Here is an 18,353-nt window from a genome sequence, read left to right as displayed (position 1 = left end):
GGCTTAACGCCGCCGTTCAGCCCACTCCCGCCCAGCGAACGCCTCTGTCTCAGAGGCGATCGCTAGGTAACGAAAGCTGCCATGCGCCGGCGCATGCGCAGTTCCGACCCGATCGCTGCGCTGCGACAAACTGCAGCGAGCGATCGGGTCGGAATGACCCTCACAGGCTCCTGTGTTGCTGAGGAAGAAGCCCTTACTTTAGCAGATGTCCTTGCTCTTGTAGACGCTATAAAGCAGATTCTACAGCTCACGGACGAGAAGGAACCCACTACAATATCTAAGAAATCTGATATGTTTAAAAATACTGAATTACCCCATTCTGATCATTTGCTGGAGATTAGGTGGGAGCCCTGGACCACTCCAAGTAAAAAGTTCCCTTTGTCTAAATGGGCTCTAGCTCGTTATTCGTTGACGGTAGATATCTGCAACAAATGGGAAAATCACCTCTGGTGGATTCTCATGTCACCCGCCTCGTGGTGTCATCCACCCTGTCTGTTACCACTGTCACCTCTCTGAGGGAACTGATGGATAAACGTATTGAAAGTCGCCTGAAATCTATTTATTCCCTCACAGTGGCTATGCATAGACCCACTATGGCTGCTTCTTGGGCCGCAAAGGCTATAAAAGCTTGGGTACAAACGCTTAAGGAAGAGCTGCCTTTGGATGTTTCTGATGATGGCAGACTGTATCTGGCTCACATTAAAACTGCTTGTTATTATATTCAGGAAGCATCTTGTGAGGCTGTAGTGTTGGCCGCCAAGGCGTCTGCTATGTCCATTCTGGCACGCCGTATTCTGTGGTTAACACATTGGAAGGTGGACCTAGATTCAAAGAAAACCTTGGAAAGTCTTTCCTTCACAGGGGATATTCTTTTTGGGAAAGAACTGAATAAAATTGTTACTTCCTTGGCGGCAGCCAAGTTAGCCTTTCTACCCTCAACTAACCCTTCTCAGAAAGCTAAAAGTACCACCTTTTGCCCACAAGGAAGGTTAAGGGACAGTCATTCTCTAGACAATCTCACCCTTCCAAATCTTCCAAGCTCGTCAACATGCGGCAAAACCAGACAAGCCTGAAGCCTGATGGGGCGGGCCTCCCCCTGGGGAACCCCAAGGTGCGAGGCTGACTTCTGCACTTCGCTCAGGTTTGGCACACGACCACTTCAGATGCTTGGGTGCTAGAAATTGTCTCTCACGGGTAAGCTGTCTCATTCAAGGGATGTCCACCTCACCAGTGTTTCACCACGGACCTACCATCATACCCGATAAAGGCACAAATCTTACAAACTGTGATCAGTTTCAGGGGAAGAGGCTACTACTCAACCCTGTTTCTGGTTCTAACCTCACATCCTTGAACAAGATTGTGAGAGTCTCCAAATTTCATATGGAAACTTTACGCTCTATAGTTCTGCCCATGGAACCTGGAGACTACATGGTTTCCCTGGATATACAGGATGTGTATCTGCATATTCCTATTGCCACTTTGCATCAGCAGTTCCTGCGGTTTACTATTGGCAACCTGTCATGACTGTGGTTTTTGTGAAACCGGCGTGCATGTGAAGTCCGTGCGGGTAACTGGAGGACTATGTGTATATTTGGCTGGTCTGTGGGAATCAGTGAGATGAAGTAGTAAGGAGAAATCTCTGACCGGGGGTCAAACCCGGGCCTCGGCAGAGGGAACCGTATCCTGACCACTGGATCACCAGGGACTTGATGTTGATAGCAGGATGGTGAATGTATTGGTGAGAATGAACTGGATATACTGTCACAGGAGTAGGTGTTTGTGTACTCAATGTTACTATGAAATAGGTTCTCTGGAGTTGCGCAGAACTGGGAGGAGAGCTGAAGACGGTGAACCGGACTGGTTACCAGTGAGACTGAGAACCGGGCTGGTTACCGGTGAGACTGAGAACTGCACTGTGAACCGGGCTGGGTACCGGTATAACTGGAACGTGCCTGTAATCCGGGCTGGCATCGGATATAACTGGAAACACAAAAGTATGTAGAACAATGACTGTGGCTGTGACTTTAAGACGGCTGAAGAAGAACTGAAGACTGTAGCTGTGACTTTAAGATGAAGCTGAAGAATACTGCGGCTTTGTCTTTAAGATGAGACTGAAGAATACTGTGGCTGTGTCTTCAAGACGAGGCTGAAGGATACTGCGGCTGTGTCTTTAAGATGAGACTGAAGAATACTGTGGCTATGTCCTTAAGGCAGGACTGAAGAATACTGCGACTGTGTCTTTAAGACAAGACTGAAGAATACTGCGGCTGTGTCTTCAAGACGAGGCTGAAGGATACTGCGGCTGTGTCTTTAAGATGAGACTGAACAATACTGTGGCTATGTCCTTAAGGCAGGACTGAAGAATACTGCGACTGTGTCTTTAAGACAAGACTGAAGAATACTACAGCTGTGTCTTTAAGACGAGGCTGAAGAATACTGGGGCTGTGTCTTTAAGACGAGGCTGATACTGGATAAAACTGGTAACAACTATAATCCAGACTGAGTAGCAAAAGAGCAAATTTTTGCAGGAACCAAGATAAAGTGTTACATCTTAGGGAGCTCAGCTACTAAGCTCACACAGAGCTGTGTGACACAATGAACTGGCCGTTTCTGTAACACAAGTCTCTTTACTTATACTTCCTGGTCCTTGGTGATTGGTGAACAGAGTCAGATGATTCAGAGTGTCTCAGGCTGGCACAGTATTGGATAGCTCCAGGTCAGGTGATCAGACAATCACGTCAGTACTCAAGGATAGGCTCTGATGTGGAGTGAGGCCTAGCAGGCCGAAAAAACACTGAAGCCTGAACTTCTACAAATGAACAGAGGATGCTAACTTTTAGGCCTAAACTGCAGGTTGCTGAGCACAGTGGAGAATGTATCTGGTGACCACTGGACTCAGAGAGGCATATAGTATAATGACAACAATGATTGCTGTTTTAGGCACAGCACAGAGAGACTTACTAAATTCAGATTCACACAGAAGGTTAATCAACAGCTCGTTAACTCTCACCTTCCAGGCAGAGAACTCAGCACTCAGGAAATTCATGGTACTGGCAAGCTGTTTATCCCAGTGAGCAGAAAAGATGCAGGATCCAGGACAGATGGCAGAGGTAAGTCACCAAATATGAGAACTACAGTCAGGATCGTGACACAACCTACATTGCCAATTCCATGCTCTGCCGTTTTGGACTGGCTACGGCCCCTCGCATCTTTACCAAGGTCATGGCCGTTATGACTGCTCATCTCCGTCGCCAGGGTGTAAAGATTCTTCTGTACTTAGACGACTTGCTGATTCTGGTGAGCTCATGGGAAGTTCTCCTCAGTCATCTACAACTGACAGTGGCCTTCCTACAGGCCCACGGTTGGCTGATAAATTGGAAAAAGTCCTCCCTAGCTCCATCTCAAAGCATGGTACACCTGGGGGCACTCCTAGACACTCACGGTCAAAGGCTGTATCTATAGCCAGACAAGGTTCTGAAAATACAAAACAGGATACATCACTTCCCTCATCGTCCCCGGATTCAAATTCTCAGCCTGATGGTGTCGTCTTTCGACATGGCCGAGTACGCTCAGTTTCATTCCCACCCTCTGCAACGTTTGATCCTCTCCAAGTGGAACAGCCTGCCTCATCGGATCAGATCTCAAATGATCTCCTTGACTCCGGAGGTTCGTCTGGCACTGACCTGGTGGCTCCAGGACCAGCGAGTGAGCATGAGCCCCCTTTTCTGGATCCCCACCTGGGTCCTTCTAACAATGGATGCCAGTCTCCGCAGCTCGGGAGTGGTGACAGAGCAGCACTCTTTTCAGGGACGTTGGACCAGGGAAGAATCTCACCTTCCAATCAATGTCCTGTAGTTGAGAGCAGTGTTCAATGCGTTGACCCTGGCTCGACCCCTTCTGCAGAAAAGATCAGTTCAAGTCCAGTTCGACAATGCCACTATGGTGGCTTATATAAAAAAATCAAGGCGGCACTTGCAGCCGCATGGAGTTGATGAAAGTGTCCAAGATTCTGTGTTGGTCCGAACGTTGTCTACCGGCCATATCGGCAGCATTCATTTTGCGTGTACTCAGGTGGGAAGCAGACTTCCTCAGTCGTCAGGATGTTCATGCCGGAGAGTGGTCTCTTCATTCCGAAGTCTTTCAACTCCGTGTGACAGATTGGGTCTTCCAGACATGGATCTCATGGCCTCTTAAATCAATCACAAGGTTCAAGTCTTCGAATCAAGAACCAGGGGTCCTCAGGCAGCGTTCGTGGATTCGGTCCCATGGACATTTGGTCTGCCTTATATCTTCCTTCCGGTGTCACTTCTGCCTCGGGTCCTTCGGAATTTCAAAAAAGAAGGAGAAAAACTCATTCTAGTTGCTCCAGTGTGACCCAGACATCACTGGTTCTCAGATCTCCAGGGACTCTCTGCAGAGTGGCTCCCTTCTACTTCCTCAACGATGGGACCTTCTACATCAGAGCCCATGTCTTCATCCGGACCTGGCTGTCTTTGACTGCATGGCTCTTGAAGCATCGCTCCTAAGGACCAAAGGATTTTCTGAGGCTGTCATTCAGACTATGCTGAAGGCCAGCAAACCGGCCTCTGTCCGTATCTACTATAGGTGTGGCATGCTTACTTCACTTGGTGCACTGCTAAGCGTTTCGATGTCTCTAAGTTCAGGACTTCCAGAATTCTGGCATTTCTTCAAAGAGGTTTAGACTTAGGAATTAATCTTGCCTTTCTCAAGGTACACATGTCTGCCTTGTTTGTCTGGTTCCAATGCAAGATTGCCTCCATTCCCGATGTACATACATTTCTTCAGGGTATTTTTTGCATTCAGCCTCCCTATGTCCCTCAGGTGGTTCCATGGGCTCTGACTGTTGTGTTGGAGGCTCTTCAAGAAGCCCCATTCGAACCTCTTGAATCTGTGGACCTTAAATAACTGACAGCCAAGGTTCTTTTCTTACTGGCTATTGCCTCTGCAAGGAGTTTTTCGGACTTAGGTGCATTGTCCTTTCGTCTCCCCTTTCTGATTTTCCACCATGACAGGACGGTTCTCCGAACTAGACCTGGTTACCTCCCTAAGGTGGTTTCCTCTTTTTACCTTAACTAAGAGATTGTGGTCCCGGCCTTTATCTCTTCAGACTTGTCAGCTAAAGATCGTTCTTTGGATGTGGTTAGGGCTCTACGGTTTTAAATGGACCGTACTGCATCTGTTAGACGCTCTGATGCCTTTTTTGTTCTTTTTTTATTTCACATGCGTGGCTGGCCTGCTAATAAGCAGATGCTGGCAAGATGGATTAGAATGGTGATTGCTCATGCTTACGCTCGAGCTGACCTTCTGGTTCCGGCTTCGGTTTCTGCCCATTCTACTCCGTCTGTAGGACCTTCTTGGGCGGCAGCATTGTTTAAAATAAATATGACTCGGAAGGATATCTGATGCTTGTTCCGAGTATTCATTCACATGACACGTCATACTACTCAATAGATGTGTGTGTGATGTATTTTTTCTCTGAGTTATATGTTTACTTGATGGAGGGATGAAATGATATGGCTAGAGGAGGGTGGGGAAGAAAGTATGTGGCTGAAGGAGGAAGGGATGGAAGAATGAGAAGCTATGACTGGAGATGTTTGGAATGAAAGGATGAAATGATATAGCTAGAGGACAATGGAGGAATTAAATGCTATAGTGAGAAGGAAGGAAAAGGAAAGATGAGATCTATGGCTGGAGAAAAGAAATTCTATGGATGAGGAGGGTAAGGGACAGATAAAATTCTATGGTTGATATTGCCATAACCTGATATTGCCATAACTGTTGACAATGCAACTATCCACCCTACCCCACAAGCTCGCTGCCTAGGTGTCATCCTTGACTCTGAACTGTCGTTTGTTCCACACATTCAATCTGTCTCTAAATCATGTTACATGCACCTTAAAAACATATCCAAAATACGCCCTTATCTTACACAAGACACTGCAAAAACTCTGATCCATGCACTCATCATCTCCCGCATTGATTATTGTAATAGTCTCCTTACTGGTCTTCCCAAACATAGGCTCTCACCACTTCAATCCATTTTAAATGCAGCTGCGAGGCTAATTTTCTTCGCCAGACGTTCTTCGTCTGCTGATCCGCTCTGTCAGTCCCTCCATTGGTTACCGGTATTCTACCGTGTCAAATATAAAATGCTTTTACTTACATACAAGGCTATTACCCAAACTGCACCATCATACATCTCCTCACTCATCTCAAAATATCTCCCTACCAGACCCCTCCGCTCTGCACAAGATCTGCGTCTCTCATCCAGATGTATTACCTGTTCCCACTCAGAAATTACAGGACTTTACCCGGGCTTCACCCACTCTGTGGAATGCCCTCCCACGCACAATAAGACTCTCCACTAGTCTCCAAACCTTTAAACGTTCCCTGAAAACTCATCTCTTCAGACAAGCCTACCAAATTCCTGACCCACACACATAACCTTCAATGCTTCCCTATCCAGTTACATTCCCTCTGCACAGTCCCCATAACCTCACATTTTGTCCTCCAACATTGCTGGGTGATCATATCATACAACCCACTAAGAAGCTAGCAATCTGGGGAAACATTATGTAACAGGTTGCATCTATCCTTGTGTATCAATACCTATTTCCCTCTAGATTGTAAGCTTGCGAGCAGGGCCTTCCTACCGCTATGTCTGTCTTTGCCCTGTTTTGTTCTATAACTGTTGTTCTAATTGTAAAGCGCAACGGAATATGCTGCGCTATATAAGAAACTGCTAATAAATAAATAAATAATGGTTGGAGGAGGCTGATGAAGGAGAGCTGAAATTATAGGGTTTCTGCAGTTCCTGTTTTAGTAAAGCAGAAAGGTTAGATCCCCATCTATTGTAATTATAATCTTTCCAAGGTAGATTGCCCAAACCTGGGGATATACTGTACTTACTAAGCAGGCATGTTTTGCATTTAATATTATAGTTGTTTAAAGCCCACGCCCAGAACCACCGACAAATGGCGGCTGCTTAGTAAATATACCGTTTAGTCTTAGTAACGGTTTTATAAAAATAAAAAAAAATGTTGCCCATCCTACATCGATCACGAGCATGTGTTCCAAACAAGTTTGTGAAGTCACAATTATAAAATAGGGTAAATATAAGGGAGTAGAAAAAAAAGTAATTTAGCAAATTAAATCATTCTAAATAATTGAACACTGCACAGAGAAGTGATTTCATTGTACAAATCCATATTATAATATATCCATGTTTTATCCGTTTTAGATCCATATGTATTTGATAAAATTGAATGCCAAAATATAGTAAATCTCCGATTTCAATCAAGGATTGGATAAATATAATTGAACTCACTATCATACCTTCCAGTATTAGTAAATTGTGAATTAAGACATGGACGTTCCTGGGGGTAAATTTACTAAGATGGGAGTTCTATTTAAGATGGGATGTTGCCCATAGCAACCAATCAGATTCTATTTCTCATTTATCTGGCACCTTCTAGAAGATAATACCTGGAATCTGATTGGTTGCTATGGGCAACATTTCATCTTAAATACAACTCCCATTTTAGTAAATTTACCACCTAAAGTGCTAGAATGCCATCTGCTCTTACAAAAACACCTGACATTGCCATTTAGAATTTGATACCTGAATCCATGTAGTTATTAGACGGCACTGGCATTAGAGAGTGTGGTAATGTGGGGGCACATGGTTGTATGATGCAATTATTTCTCATATATAAAATATTACTGCTCATTGTGAACTAAAGTGTAAACAGTTGTATACCTGAAGCGGGATCAGTATGATTTGCCGACGGACAGGATCCCGGCGTTCAGAACGGCTTCCCCCTTAAGCAAAACATTTTTTTAAATGATCCCTTTGCAATGATCAAAAAACAAATACATGCATATAGGGTTTTGACAGGGAAGGCGGACTCCGCCTAGTTGTGGGACTCATAGCAGCTGCACTGCCACCGCCTCTTACACTTGTTATTTTGTTGCACACACCCAATTAAAACCACTTAACTGGCATGGTCAGATTTCATGCAACTGCGCTGTCCCACCCTGTCCCCCCGTTTTTGACGAGAAGATCCGTTCTGCTGATGTGCATAATATAATGTTTAAATATTCTAAAAAATACTTTTTCAACTTTATTAAATAAAATAAATTTTAAAAAACAATGTTAACGCTTTTGAAGGGAAAAATCATCAGTTAAGTGGTTAAAATGAATAATGTAGTCTTCATAGAACCAATTGTATTAGTCACTCATTGAGCAAATATGTATTTCACATTATATTTATTGTATATTACACAGAGCCGGCCCTAGGCATAGGCAAACTAGGCAACTGCCTAGGGCATTTGGTATGCCTAGGGGCACCAGCAGCTTCTGCTGAATAAAAATGATATGCGGCATGCCTATATTCTGTGTGTAGCATTTCGTATGCAGATACAGCCACAGTCATATACAGAATATAGGTATGCTGCATATCATTTTAATCAGCAGAAGCTGCTTGTGCATCCTAGCCACATAGCAATGCAAATAAAATGCATTTTAATCAAAAAAAGGTGCCCGATTGCAGCAGAATTGCCAGCTGAATCACGCCAGGCATCTCCTGTTGCATGTCGCATTGAGGCAGGATATATGAGGACACATTTGTATCCAAGCAGAGGCAGAGGTCACAGTGTTAGAGGCCATGTGAGTGCTGTGTGTGGGAGGGTTGGTTGTGCAATAGTGTTCAGTATATGTGTAAAGGGCATTATGTGTTTCATGTGTATAAATGCATTATTAATGTGCAGTAAATGTGTAAGGGGCACTGTGTGTCATTATGTGTATAAGGGCACTAATAATGTGCAGCATATGTGTAAGGGACATTATGTATTTCATTATGTGTATACGGGCATTCATAATTCGTGGCATATGTGTAAGGGACATTATCTGTATAAGGGCATTAATAAAGGTGGCATAATGTGTAAGGTGCATTATGTTTATAAGGACATTAATAATGTGTGTCATTTGTGTAAGGGGCATTACTATGTGGTATTATGTGTATAAATGCATTACTAATGTGTGGCATTATGTGTATAAGGTGCTCTACTGTGTGGTGTTACATATAGAAAGGGTACCACTGTGTGGTCTAATGTGAATAATGAGCAATATGGTGTAGTAATATATGAATAAGGAGCAATTCAGTGTGATGTAATGTAAATAAGGGGCACTACTGTGAGGAGTAACGTTTATAAGGTAAAGTGGTACTACTGTGTGATGTAACGTGAATTAGGGACACTATCACATGATAAAATGTGAATAAAGTTGCAGTACTGTGTGGCGTAATTTAAATTGGGGATACTATTGTGTGGCCATGCACCTTGCCAGCAAAAACACATCCCTTTTTGGGCTGTATGCAGAATGTGCGCACTGTTCTTATTTAAAATATAGGGGGTAGGAGCACCAAAATGAGGACTGATATGGGTGAGGGGTGATGGTGCTGGAAAAGGATGCATGGTCAGAGACGGAACTAGCGGTGGTGCTAGGGGGCACCAGCCAAAATCTTGCCTAGGGCATCATATTGCTTAGGGCCGGCTCTAGTATTACACATTTTATGTGAAAATCTACTGTCAGTTTTCTTACATGTTTTTAGGGAGTTTCTTTTTGATGCGGCAATGTCACAGAATTGAACGTTGGTATTCTTGGCGTCAACTAAATTAATGCCTGAAAACAACCCGGTTACCAGGGCCGAAACTAGGGGGGGGCTAGGGGGGCAGGCGACCTGGGCGCCAGATTGGAGGGGGCGCCGAGACCCCCTAACACCCGCCGCGGCACTTACTTTTAAAAAACCCCTTCTCCCGAGTGCCCAGCTCGGGGGGCGGGGTTTCGCGGAATGACGCGATTGCGTTGTGACGTCACGGCGCAAACGCGTCATTCCACGAAACCCCGCCGGAGGAGGGAGAAGGGGGAGCCCGGAGCCGCGCAGACGAGGAGGGAGAGGCGGCTGAAGAGCGGCGAGAACCGCTTCAAATGTAAGTCAGCCCCTCTCCCTTCCTCTCTCTCTCTCTCTCTCCCTCCACCACCTGCCGCAATGTGTAAAATGGGGACCTGTGCCTGCCGCTATGTGTAAAATGGGGACCTGTGCCTGCCGCTATGTGTAAAATGGGGACACTTGCCAGCGTACTGTGTAAAATGGGGACCTGTGCCTGCCGCTATGTGTAAAATGGGGACACTTGCCAGCGTACTGTGTAAAATGGGGACCTGTGCCTGCCGCAATGTGTAAAATGGGGACACTTGCCAGCGTACTGTGTAAAATGGGGACCTGTGCCTGCCGCTATGTGTAAAATGGGGACACTTGCCAGCGTACTGTTTAAAATGGGGACCTGTGCCTGCCACTATGTGTAAAATGGGGACACTTGCCAGCGTACTGTGTAAAATGGGGACCTGTGCCTGCCGCAATGTGTAAAATGGGGACACTTGCCAGCGTACTGTGTAAAATGGGGACACTTGCCAGCGTACTGTGTAAAATGGGGACCTGTGCCTGCCGCAATGTGTAAAATGGGGACCTGTGCCTGCCGCAATGTGTAAAATGGGGACCTGTGCCTGCCGCAATGTGTAAAATGGGGACACTTGCCAGCGTACTGTGTAAAATGGGGACCTGTGCCTGCCGCTATGTGTAAAATGGGGACACTTGCCAGCGTACTGTGTAAAATGGGGACCTGTGCCTGCCGCAATGTGTAAAATGGGGACACTTTTTCCTGCCGCAATGTGTAAAATGGGGACACTTTTTCCTGCCGCAATGTGTAAAATGGGGACACCTGTCTGCCGCAATGTGTAAAATGGGGACACTTGCCAGCGTACTGTGTAAAATGGGGACCTGTGCCTGCCGCTATGTGTAAAATGGGGACACTTGCCAGCGTACTGTGTAAAATGGGGACCTGTGCCTGCCGCAATGTGTAAAATGGGGACCTGTGCCTGCCGCAATGTGTAAAATGGGGACACTTGCCAGCGTACTGTGTAAAATGGGGACCTGTGCCTGCCGCTATGTGTAAAATGGGGACACTTGCCAGCGTACTGTGTAAAATGGGGACCTGTGCCTGCCGCAATGTGTAAAATGGGGACACTTTTTCCTGCCGCAATGTGTAAAATGGGGACACTTTTTCCTGCCGCAATGTGTAAAATGGGGACACCTGTCTGCCGCAATGTGTAAAATGGGGAATGGGGACACTTGCCTGTCGTACTGTGTAAAATGGGGACACTTTTTCCTGGATATGAAATTTATGTTAGAAAAGGCAGTTTCTCAGGTAAAAAAGTTCTGAAAGATATATATATATATATATATATATATATATATATATATATATATATATAATATTTTTATTCATTTATTTTTTATTTTTTCTATTTTATTTTATTATTTTTATTTATTTATTGTAAAATATATATATATTTTTTTTTTTTGTGGGGGGGGGGGGGTGTCAAATGACTACCTTGCCCCGGGTGACAAAAATCCTAGTTTCGGCCCTGCGGTTACCCCACTCATCCATGTATCCATGTATAGCTTTTTCAAAACTAGAGTAACAATTCGTAATTCCTTTGCTTAGGTGGGGAAAAAGGTTTGCCGAAAACAAGATGGTCTCTAGTAAAATGGCTACTTTGGGACCGATTATTAAGACCTCTTGTTTTACTTTTTTTTCCTCTCTCCTAGTGAAGAGTTTAGGAAACGCCCCACAGCAGTCACACGACCTCGATTGGCCAATCAGCGAGTAAGGGTGCTCGCTCTAGCGAAGTGGATGTACGTAACGAGCGTACGGAAACCGGAAGCGGCCTGCCAGGCGCAGTAGTAGCTGCTTATGCCCAGCTCTGAGCTGTTCCTGTGACTGAATCTGTGCCGCGTCCTCCTGTAGGGTGGTGGGGTGTTATAATCTGTTTCTGTCATCGGAGCGGCGCGACCCCACCAGACGTATGTGTATGTACCGCAGCGCTGCCAGAATATAGGACGGACTGAGAAACACCCACCGGACTCACCACTGCATATAGTGGCGGCAGCGCACATGTGCTGCGTCATTTCTGTTCCGCAGGAGAAGGCGGCAGATGTCCGTGTGCAATGGGGGTGACCGTGCTTCTGTTACTGGCCATGGGCAACCTGTGGCTTCCAGCTGTTGCGGGACTACAAGTCCCAGCTTGGCCTGTTGGAGTATGTTGTGAAATGGCAACCAGGGAGACTGGTTGTTTGAGAAATGTGTGTACTGCTGTGCAAACAGATGTGTGTGTAAATTATTTACAAAAGCACTGGCTATTACACTCTTAAAGGGGGGATTTAATTGTTGGGGTTTTTTTTGCGCCTGATCTCCTGTGTATAGTGGCGGGATAATACTCCAGCGGGTTGGTGCGAGTTATTAGAAACACAATGCATAGTGTTTAGACACGCATATATTGGCTAAACCTGTGAAAAGTACTGGGTGCGCTATGTTTGTGCGCCCAAAAGTCCAGCTTGTCATTGGTTTTAGCGGTATTCAGTATGAATTCCCGACTGTTGGGATCCCAGTGGTCAATGTACCAACATTGGAATCCCGACCTCGAGCACAGTGTGGCCGGTCGCCATGCTTCAGGCTCTGTGCTCGCCACACTATTATATTCCTACTTGGGTGGTGGCGTGGACCACCACTCTAGTGGGAATACTGTATCCCTTAGCTTGCTAGATGCATGCAGAAATAATGGCCACCTGCAGCATTTGTACTTATCGGTGCAGACAGTTGAAATGCTACTGATAACTTTAGATGGGAGCTGCGGGCAATGCAAAACAATTGAATTCCTCCCCTTAGCAGTTGTCAATTGCTGTGCCTAAAAAGTCCTTTAGACATTGCTTATGCAGTAGTACAGCGGTAGTCTTTTCATTTTATACACAAAGAACCATCTATAGACCCCCATAACATATTATGGAGTTGGTTCTCCCTTTGCTGCCATAACAGCTTCCACTCCTGTTGGAATTTTTTGTTGTTGCTAAGATTAGGAACTTGGTTGAAAGAGTTTGCATCCATTCAGTCTAAAGCCAGGTACACACTGGGCGACCGCCCCTAATTAGCAATAGGCGCTTTATCGCTGATTGCTAATTATGGGAGATCGCCAGTACATACACACTGAACGATATCGATGTACGATATCGTTCAGTGACATCATCCCTCGCACTTCCCGAACATGCAGCTCAAAGATCTAGTTAACATTGAGCCGCATGTTCGGTAGTTCATGGATGAACGATCCATGGGTGCGCTCATCCATGCACACTGGACAATATGAACGATAGATCTTATAAAAAAAGATTATCGTTCATATCTTCTAGTGTGTACTGAGTTTAAGAGCACTATTGTGGTAGTGAACTTTCCTGTTGGGCGATAAAGCGTGGCTTGCTGTCAGATATCAAATTCATCTCAAATTTGTTCCATGTGGTGGAAGTCATGCCTGTGCTGGGCAGCCAAGTTCCTCCACACCAAACCATTCTTGAATGGACCTTGATTTGTGTACGGAAGCATTGTCATGCTGTCGGGTCCTTTTCTCTAAAGGTGCATTCACACTGAGCGCTTTTCCCCGCTGCCCAGTGATGTGAGCGGCTTTCCATAGCAGGACGCTATGGAAAACAGTTCACCCCGGCGTTCATGTACTGGTAATACCGGTAGATGAACGGCGGCCGCAAGCGATGAAGCTGGAGTGCGCATCAGCGATCATCGTTTGGCCATACACACTGGGTGGCTTTGAGCTGAAAGCAGCTCAACACACCAAACGTGAGCTGCTTTCAGCTCTAAATCGCCCAGTGTGTATGGGCCTTAACTGTTGCCTTAAAGTTTGTTGAACACAATTGTCTGGACCGTCATTGGTTGTATTAAGCTTTCTCTTCACTGGAAAGAAAGAGACCTGGCCAAACCAAGAAACCCTGCCTCATACCCCTATTCCTCATCCATCAAACATTACACTCTGTAGTAAACCTTTAGGTAGGAAGCTTTCTCTTTGCATCCACCAAACGCAGATTCATCCGACAGACAACCAGTTGGAGTACCATGGTTCGTCACTCCAGAGAACGTGTTTCCACCGTTTCAGAGTCCATTGGGGTGTGGTGTACACCACTCTGTTAATGATTGGTATTGCACATGGTGACCTGAGGTCTTTTGGGTGTGGCTGCTCACTCATGGAACGCCAATCCACGAAGCTCCCCATGAACTGATCGTGTGATGACCAAGTTGGTTTGGAACTAGGCAAAGATTGTTAGAATCGAAAACAGAAGATGTGCCTACTCACTTCAGCATTAGCTGTGCTTGTGTGGCATAATAGTTTGACTTATGTGGTGCCCCCAGACGTAGCCACTGCACAATACCAGCACTTACAGTGGGCCAGGCCAGCTGCAGTAAGGCAGACATTTGATAAAATGACATGGCATAAAGGTGACATCCTATGACAGTGCCATGTTGAAAGTCCCTAGATAATGTTTCTATGGAGATTGCCCGGCTGTATGCGTGAAGTTATGCGTGTTTGCAATGGGTGTGGCCAAGTCCCCATTTAGAGGGGGTGTAGTGTGTGTGTGTGTGTGTGTGTGTGTGTATATGTATATATATATATACATGTTGAGTATCCCATATCCAAATATTCCGAAATACGGACTTTTTTGAGTGAGATAGTGAAACCTTTGTTTTTTGATGGCTCAATGTACACAAACTTTGTTTAATACACAAAGTTATTATATATATTGTATTAAATGACCTTCAGGCTGTGTATACAAGGTGTATATAAAACATAAATGAATTGTGTGAATGTACACACACTTTGTTTAATGCACAAAGTTATAAAAAATATTGGCTAAAATGACCTTCAGGCTGTGTGTATAAGGTGTATATGAAACATAAATGCATTCTGTGCTTAGACTTGGGTCCCATCACCATGATATCTCATTATGGTATGCAATTATTCCAAAATACGGAAAAATCCGATATCCAAAATACCTCTGGTCCCAAGTATTTTGGATAAGGGATACTCAAACTGTATATAATATATATATATATATATATATATATATATATATATATATATATATATATATATATATATATATATATTTTTTTTATTAATTACTTGGGAAAATTTTGTATAAATGGATTTATTTATTGAGACGTTGGCAGGATGGTAGGAGTGATTGCGTGTCATCAGCTGACGTTTTGTATTCATACCACAGAAATAAATAATAAGTTGGAATATTCTGTTTATGACCTGTGTCACATTATTCAGACAGTATAGTATTGTCAGTATGTATTAAGCAGTTGACAGTTGGTGAATTTGACTTTTTTTTTTTTTTTTTTCTTTACTTTTTTTATTTCTTGCTATATAAACTTTTCCCACTTCTCAGTTAGTTGTCGGATGAAGACTGGTTCTAGGATGTGGCATGAAGCTCGTAAACACGAGCGGAAGCTTCGGGGGATGATGGTGGATTATAAAAAGCGGGCAGAACGCCGGCGGGAATACTATGAGAAAATTGTAGGTGATATTATTCATGTTTCATTATGATGCTTTTAACTGAATTGATGTCTCATAACATAAACAAACAAATGGTTTGAAATAACTTTACACTGCTTGACACATACTGTAGAGCAGGGGTGGGCAATTGTTTCAGCTGAGGGGCCACTTGACATTTCCTGTCAGTATCCGAGGGCCACATACAAAATAGCAACTCGCCCCACTTGCCAAAAATATAGGGACGTGGCTTCATGTGGAAGGGGTGTGGGCAAAAAATAATACAGATTCATATTAGGCTGCACAATAGTCTCCATTATTCAAATTGCGCCACACAGCGCCACTTACACACATTACACCTGGTAGAGCCCCGTTTACACACATTACGGCAGGTAGAGAGCCTTTTTACACTAACATTTTATTTAGGATAATTATTGTGCAGCAAGCAAATTATCCAGTGTCTTATGGCCCCTGGGGAAAGGTGTGACACGGTGACAGAACACGGTGGGGGTGACAGAACACGGTGGGGGTGACACAACACGGTGGGGGTGACACGGTGACAGAACACGGTGGGGGTGACACGGTGACAGAACACGGTGGGGGTGTGACACAGTGACAGAACACGGGGGTGTGACACAGTGACAGAACACAGTGGGGGTGACAGAACATGGGGGGTGTGACACGGTGACAGAACACAGGGAGGGGGGGTGACAGTGACAGAACACGGGTGTGTGACACAGTGACAGAACACGGGTGTGTGACACAGTGACAGAACACGGTGGGTGTGACACAGTGACAGAACACGGGGGTGACAGAACACGGGTGGTGTGACAGTGACAGAACACCGTGGGGGTGACACGGTGACAGAACATGGGGGGGGGTGACACGGTGACAGAACACGGGGAGGGGGGGTTACAGTGACAGAACACGGGTGTGTGACACGGTGACAGAACACGGTGGGGGTGACACGGTGACAGAACACGGGGAGGGGGGGTGACAGTGACAGAACACGGGTGTGTGACACAGTGACAGAAAACGGTGGGGGGGGGTGACAGTGACAGAACACGGATGTGTGACACGGTGACAGAACACGGGGGGTGCGACACAGTGAAAGAACACGGGGAGGGGGGGGTGACAGTGACAGAACATGGTGGGGGTGACACGGTGACAGAACACGGGGAGGGGGGTGACAGTGACAGAACACGGGGGGTGTGACACAGTGACAGAACACGGTGGGGGTGACAGTGGCAGAACACGGATGTGTGACACGGTGACAGAAGAACACGGGGGTGTGACACAGTGAAAGAACACGGGGAGGGGGGGTGACCGAACACGGGGGGGGTGACAGTGACCGAACACGGGGGGGGTGACAGTGACCGAACACGGGGGGGTGACAGTGACCGAACACGGGGGGGTGACAGTGACAGAACACGGGGAGGAGGGGGGGGGGGTGACATAGTGACAGAACATGGTGGGGGTGACACGGTGACAAAACACAGGGAGGGGGGTAACAGTGACAGAACACGGGGGGGGTGACAGTGGCAGAACGCGGATGTGTGACACGGTGACAGAACACGGGGGGGGTGACACAGTGAAAGAACACGGGGAGGGGGGTGACAGAACACGGTGGGGGTGACATTGACAGAACACGGGGGTGACAGTGACAGAACACGGGGGAGTGACAGTGACAGAACACGGGGGGGGGTGAAACAGTGACAGAACACGGGGGGGGGGGGGGTGACACAGTGACAGAACACGGGGGTGACATGGTGACATAACACGGGAGGGGTTGGTACAGCGAGAGCTAAAGATCTCTCCCCCAAACCTAAAAACAGTCTGACGCCACTGCCCGCACACACAAATATATACACACACACACACACACACATATATTCTTTCACTTTTCCCATTAACTTACTGATCTGGCTGGCAGTTGCAGGAAGGATGGATCTGTAGCAGTCTGGCTCTGGCTCTTTTCCCGTGTAGCTCCGCCCCCTGAGGTCCCGTGTAGCCCGCCCCTCATCGGCACGTAGCCCCGCCCCCTTCTCGGCTTAACACAGCCGTTGTCACTGGGGACTCTGGAGGAGGCTGCTACAACGCAGCAGCAGCAGGGGAGAGAGGCGCCGCTGGCTGCTTGGAGGTACTGCAGCTCAGAGCAATGACAAGCAGCTCAGCCGGTCGGGCCGCTTGTCATTGCTCGCTGGTGGGATGCAGTGGGCCGGGCAGGATCGGTTTGCGGGCCGCATCCGGCCCGCGGGCCGTATTTTGCCCACCCCTACTGTAGAGAGTAGTTTAGACTTGTGAGTGGCCAAACTGGACAGAGACTGCTGCTCTTCAGCCTAGCTTCAGGGTAACAGGTCTATGAATGCAGTCCGTAGATGAGCTCATACACAGGCAGGTAGCGGTCATCTGCAAACTGTTTACCAACCTATTGCTTTTGAACAGACTGTTCTTGGGATTGAAAGCTCTGTAGACCCAGTGGGGCCGATTCAAATGTGTTTGTTTTTTTGGGGCCGCCACTAGAGGGCGCGCAATGGTAGCAATTCAATTGTTCTGCCGTTTGGGCGCCCCGCGGCCACAGAGGACACTTTTTTTTTTTTTTTTTTTTTTTTTTCTCGCAGCCTCCAGAGGTGCGAGAAAAAAAGTGTTGAAGCTGGGCACTTAGACACCCAAAGTAGGGAGTTAACCATTTTAGATGGCTAAACCCTGTCTGTTTGGATGTGACATGTGCATGGGTGCTCAAATACAATTGAATAGTGACAATTGTTTGTCACTATAGTTGCACCTTTTTATTATTTGTGATCTATTAACTTATAATGTTTGATAAGTTGCTCCAAGCTGTTAGAACATTCCCTGATGTAAGTGCTAGTAATCTCCACAG

At 46.1% G+C, this 18,353-nt stretch overlaps 1 protein-coding gene across 3 annotated transcripts in view; it reads left to right on the top strand.

The window, feature by feature from the left end:
* The first annotated feature begins 11,773 nt into the window (after positions 1–11,773).
* CLASRP (CLK4 associating serine/arginine rich protein) overlaps positions 11,774–18,353 on the top strand; it is a 94,808-nt gene continuing 88,228 nt past the window's right edge. The window contains exons 1-2 of one of the 3 annotated variants that reach the window (XR_010183117.1): positions 11,774–11,948; positions 15,369–15,496. Coding sequence is in view for 1 of the 3 variants with exons in the window: in XM_063937580.1 (XP_063793650.1) it covers positions 11,945–11,948; positions 15,369–15,496 (132 nt within the window). In the remaining 2 variants the exon portion in view is untranslated. The remainder of the gene's footprint in view (positions 11,949–15,368; positions 15,497–18,353) is intronic. The other 2 variants (XM_063937580.1, XM_063937581.1) reach the window with 2 other exon arrangements.

Source organism: Pseudophryne corroboree, chromosome 8, assembly GCF_028390025.1.
Source record: "Pseudophryne corroboree isolate aPseCor3 chromosome 8, aPseCor3.hap2, whole genome shotgun sequence".
NCBI classification, from domain to species: Eukaryota; Metazoa; Chordata; class Amphibia; order Anura; family Myobatrachidae; genus Pseudophryne; species Pseudophryne corroboree.
The sequence above is the reverse complement of the archived record's forward strand: the minus strand, read 5'-3'. Positions and strand labels throughout refer to the sequence as shown.